Genomic DNA, 5879 nt, shown 5'->3' on the forward strand with positions numbered 1-5879 from the left:
TTGTCGTGATCGGTCTAAAGAAATAAATATGAATTTGGGCCAAAAGATATAACTTATATTGGGTTGGGCTAGTTTAGATTATGATGGGTTTTTCCGGTTTTAAGCTTTTAATTTAATTTAGATTCTAGTAGAGTAGAACTTTATATACTCTTTTATATACTAGAAAAGGCATATGACAACAAATAATTATCCATCTTATCATTCTTATGTTACTTTTTTGTATTTAAAAGTATCGAGAATCAAAATATTACTATTACATTATAGAATATCTTGTAACGTACAACCTTTTTATCAGATATATTATTTCGAGTTTATTTCTTTTTATATTCTCTCTCTTTCGGCCTCCATCTATATCTCAATTACATCTCTGCGGCTCACCATTCACGTTCAATTACCATTCAAACTAGCACTGCATCACCATCACCTCGTCGGCGGGTATAGAATTATTTATTTACATATTAGTTGTTAATGTTTATTTTCTTACATTTTATCGGTATTTTTTTTACAGTGATAATCAAGAATAAATACGAAAATAACGGAGCACCGTCACGATACATCGATTTCCCTATATCAAATCAAGATCTTAAACATTTCAGTCATTTATTAAATTTCGGTAAGATTTATTTTCCTCGATGAAATTGTTTTTACTTGATTTTACTTACAAAGTTACTCTTACATGAAATGTCCATTAGTTGTCGGAAAGAATGTTATATATATGATTTTCATTTTACTTTATTTTCTTCGCTTTTAAAAATTATTTTTTTTGACCGGGCTTTTGAATTTATATTTGATAACCAATGGCTGGTAATAACAAACTATAAAATGTCTGAATCGAATTTAAACGTATGAATCTAAAGTTTACTTGTTCTCATATCGCACGTTATGTATTCAAGATTAATTTTATACTAGTCTTTCTTCATTTAAAAAGTTAATGTTTTGTTTATTTTCTGAAATTAGTTTTATAAGAATTTAATGCCTTTTTTACACATATTTGACTTGTGAGCAAGTGGGTAAATGAGGACAAGTCGAATGTGAACTTATATAAAATTTCCACGTAACGAGTCTATTCTTATGATCGAGTCTATTCTTGTATTATTAAGCAAAATCTTTTATATTCGAAATTCGCTTCATTTGGCAATTACATTTTAAAATTTTGTGCAGTTTCGCTTTGTTTATAAATATATAAATCATCTCGAGCTCGGACTGAATTTTTAAAAATTAATATTAAACCATTAATAAGCAGTGTCAACTAAATATGTTATCCTAGTTGTGAGTGATTAATTAAAAAAGTAAATAAATAATACTTCGAAATTTATTATTTAATCTTACGAACATATTGCATACAAACGAGGTTATATCATATATAAATTTTTAAATAGAAAAATTTAGAATTATTAGCCTTTAATTGATCATTGAGATCTTAATTGATAAAGATTGCAAGGCACATTAGCTTCTCACCCCAATGTCTCTTGTCTACGCAAATCATCAGGCAAATAGGGAGCTAAATTACGTTATATATGTAAATAAATTGATTTTATCAATTAGGATGAGAACTTACATTATATATAGGAGTATATGTAAATAACTTACTTATAAATGTAAAATTAATTGACCCTAAGATTTTTATTAAAAAGATATGAAAGATACAACAAACAATTAAAAGAGTATTCTACATTAAATCAATCTCTCATTCATTCCCTTAAATTTCTCCTTGTATATTAATAGGACTAAACATAACTGATCAATATCTTAAACCCAAAACCCTAGCGTCCGTTCTCTCTGTATTCTTAGTTTTTAAGCTTCTCTTTTGGTTTAACATGGAGTCTAATACTAATATTAACAGACCTTTTCTTGGTTTTGTTAATCCCAGTGAATCAGACAACATGTATCCTGTTAATGTTCCTCATGCACTGCCTGAAAGCTTGTTGGATGATTTTACTCGTATGAATCTGTCTGGATATTCTCATCAAGCTCAAGACAATAATGTCCACGGTGGCATGGGATCTTTTCTTGGAATCAACAATAACAATAACTATGGCCGTCATGTTGTTGATTCTCCTCGTATGGTTCTTGATTCTGCAACAGACATGCAGAGGATGTCTGTTCTTAGGGCACAAGCTCAGGCTATGATGCAGAGGCAGTTGATGTACTTGCAAGGTAGTGGTAATATGGATTGTGTTGCTAATTCTGGTTTTTTGTATAATGGCATCCCGAATGTTATCACGAATGGTTTCGAGGCTCCTGCGATTCGTCTGAATCGAGGCAATGATTATGGTGGTTATCTTGCTCCAAATACTAATGTGTATTTGCGCGATAATGGGAGGGCTAATGTTGATAACATGTTTGTGTATGATTATTTGATGAACAATGGGAATGGCATTGTTAGTGCTAACAATGGTGTGAACAATGTTGTTAGTACTAATAATAATTTGAGGAATCATCGAGCTTCAACGGTGCAGCGTGAACAGACATTTGGGTATTCGAGTATTGAAGAAGTGAGGGGGAGTATTTATAAACTGACTAGGGATCAGGCGGGGTGTAAGTTCTTGGGGGAGAAAATTGAGAAAGGAAAGCCAGAAGATATTGAAATGATTTTTGTGGAGATTAAGGATCATGTGCGTGCATTGATGGTGGATCAGATGGGGAACTTTGTTATGCAGAAGTTTTTCGAGTTTTGTAATCAGGAACAGATGAATGCGGTGCTTATGTCTGTGATTAATGATAGTCGCAGCCTATTGTCTATGTGCCTTGATATGCATGGGTATGCTTTTCTTCAAACTATGCTACATTGTGTTAATTACTTTGTATTTATGCAATTGATATTCTATAATTGTGTTCTTGTTACAGGTCGACAATCTAATTAGTATTCAATATTTATTCAAATAATGGTAAATTGGTGATCAGGAAGTAGATGATCATAAGATTTCTTGTTTACTGAAGTTTTGATCTTCGATTATCTGCAGAACTCGTGCTGTGCAGAAGATGGTGGAGAATCTGAAAACTCCTAATCAGATGGCTTCATTTGCTTCAGTTTTGAAGCATATCACTCTTCCACTCATCAAAAGTGTGAATGGTCATCATGTAATCCAGAATTGCCTGAAGTTCTTCACTGATAAAGATCACATCAAGGTAAATAGTTTTTCTCATTGTATCAGTTTTCTTGGTAAAAGGATCAACATTCTATTGCAAGAAGGGCTAGAAAAGAAAAAAGAAATGCATGCTTAATGGTAAAATCTAATTCTGATGCCGAAATATATATCATACAGATTTCAGCACATTAGAACAATCAAGAACTTTAGAATAGAAAAACTTAAATAAATAAACCCGAGAACCATCAAGGTTCAACAGATTTCAGCATATTAGTATACTGAATCTCCGTCTTATCTGTATAGTGATTCACCTTGGAATTCCTTCATTCCAAAATTCAACTTGAGGGTAGTTTTAATTTATATGAATAATACTACTTCAATGTCATAATTTTCCTTGTAGGTTCATAGTTCCCCACTGAGGTATATTACAATAGGTCATCTCCTTTATGAAATTGCAGGCATAGGGACATTGTCCTATACGGTGACACATGATATCTTAATAAACATGCATGTTAAGTTAGACATCTTAGCAAAAATTAACAATAACTTAGATTAAGCTTGAATTTTTGAAGGACTTTGCAAACTAGGCGTCTTCCTACTTTTATCTCATTCTTGCTTCTTTCTTTATTCTCACATATTTATTTCAAATCATAAGTTTGACTCGTGTTTGATTTTTAAATTGGTCGAAATGTCCATACTTTAGTCAAAGGATCTGACACGAAGTAAGTGTCGTGTCCGAGTATTCAAGTGTCGGATACGGGTAAGGTGGCCTATATTGAAGAGTCGGAGTAACTTATCTGACATGTTCAGCATTGTAATAAAATTAGTCTATCGATTGACCTTGTGCTAGTTCAGTAGTTCTCGTTGTTTGTTCAAATCTCTAATTGAAATCTTCTGTAAAAACAGAGGAGTAACAGGTAGTAGTAGTTCAATATGCAGTCACATTGCTAGTTCATCTTTCACTCAACTTATATTCATTTAATTTATCTGCTATTTGTTTAAGAATGATAATCAAACTTCTGGTTTAGGGCCGCATCCTCCCATGACTAATAAATATGTCCTTGGTTTTCTCAGCCTATTCTAGATGTTGTAGCTGATAACTGTATTGAGATTGCGATGGATAAGAGTGGCTGTTGTGCATTGCAACATTGTGTTGGATATGCTGAGGGAATGTATAAAAAGCGCCTCGCGGATCAGATAACATCTAACGCATTACTCCTCTCAGAACATTCTTTCGGGTTTGTACCAAAATAACTCTAGTAAATTATATCCTAACATGACAATGTTGTTATGTAATACTTTTTTTCTGTTCACGCACTTCAGGAACTATGTTGTGCAATTTATACTGGGGCTGAGGTTGCCACAATATACGGCAGACATAATCAGACAACTCAAAGGGAATTTTGTGTATCTTGCGATGAATAAGTATGGCAGCAATGTGGTTGAAAAATGTTTGAAGGAGTCAAATGATGATCAGATATCTGAGATTATTAATGAGCTTGTTTATAGTAAAGACTTTCTGATGCTTCTTCAAGATCAGTATGGGAACTATGTTGCTCAATCTGCAGTAGGAGTTGCTAAGGTATACATATGCCGTACTCTTTTCTTTAATCAAGTGTGTCTTGTCCTTGCTTGATAGTTGATTCTATGAATTGTTGGCACCTCTTAATCTTGTGGCAATAGATTACAAACAGTGAACTGAGAAGATTCATTTTTCTTTCGTGTATACTAAATCAGGACAAACAGAAGATCATACTGGTACATGCGATTCAAGAGCATTATCCGTTCATCCACAGCCATCCTCATGGAAAAAGGGTACTTTCACGAGTCAAATCACTGAGCAAGAACCATGCATAAGTCCTCCTGTTATTGCAACATATTACATATATATCAATTATAGTAGTATGGTCTGCTTTCTAGTTCTCAGAACTTGGCTTTGTGTTCGACCTTAGAATTGAGTTGTTTGTTAGATGTAGTTTTGGTGTTGTTAAACCTGTGATGTAACGCTTAAATTGTGGTGTGTAGCTTATAGTTGTTGCCTTGTTGGATGGCCATGTTATTGTGTTTTTAGCAACAATGTATCTGCAGTATGCTTGTTATAAAGATTAAAGGAGAACTATATTTTTGTCTTCATAGGTGTAGCTTCCGTTATTTATTTCTTTACAGCCAAACATGGGAGCTTTTGCTGCCATTTTCAGAATGACTCTGATTCTGATTAACCGGTTAAAGCTCTGTTTGGCATTGCTGTTAAAAATTATTGTGTTAGAAAAAGTGCTATTTAAAAGGTATTCTTGTAAAAATCAGATGATTGTTTGGTAATTTTTTTGATATGTATATGTTTTGATGCAAAAAATTAAAAATAATAAAGTTTTTGATAAGGTTTGACGGTGAAATCAGCATCTGATTCCCGTAAAAGTTGAAAAGCAGTTTTTTATAACCGCATGGGGTAACTTGCTTTCTCTAAGGTCCCATTTGTTTGGCCATGAATGCTTCTGAATCACTTCCCTCCTGACCGAATCATATATTAAGTTCATTTGTTTGGCACCTTTTTGCATATGAACGATTTATATTTTTTTTAGCCATTCATGTAAAAAACTGTGGAAGAATGGTTCATGGGTGATGCTAGCTGCTAGCTTTCCTTTCTTATCCCCTTCTTATGTAAATTTTTATATTTTTATTATTAACTATTATTTTGACATCATATTATGTATGATCCTACACTAATATTTAAATAAGTTTTTTGATATAAAATAATTTTGCTAAATGAATACAAATTTTATAAATAAATAA

The 5879-nt window shown here is 32.6% G+C and overlaps 1 protein-coding gene across 1 annotated transcript; it reads left to right on the plus strand.

Annotated features, from left to right (window-relative positions):
* The first annotated feature begins 1764 nt into the window (after positions 1–1764).
* LOC141687109 (pumilio homolog 12-like) lies at positions 1765–5197 on the plus strand. The gene is made up of 5 exons (XM_074492274.1): positions 1765–2761; positions 2964–3129; positions 4164–4327; positions 4413–4671; positions 4827–5197. Exons 1-5 carry the CDS (start codon positions 1818–1820, stop codon positions 4944–4946), a joined length of 1653 nt encoding a protein of 550 aa, XP_074348375.1. The 5' UTR covers positions 1765–1817; the 3' UTR covers positions 4947–5197.
* Positions 5198–5879: the final 682 nt, after the last annotated feature.

This window comes from Apium graveolens, chromosome 9 (assembly GCF_009905375.1).
Source record: "Apium graveolens cultivar Ventura chromosome 9, ASM990537v1, whole genome shotgun sequence".
Classification (NCBI taxonomy): domain Eukaryota; kingdom Viridiplantae; phylum Streptophyta; class Magnoliopsida; order Apiales; family Apiaceae; genus Apium; species Apium graveolens.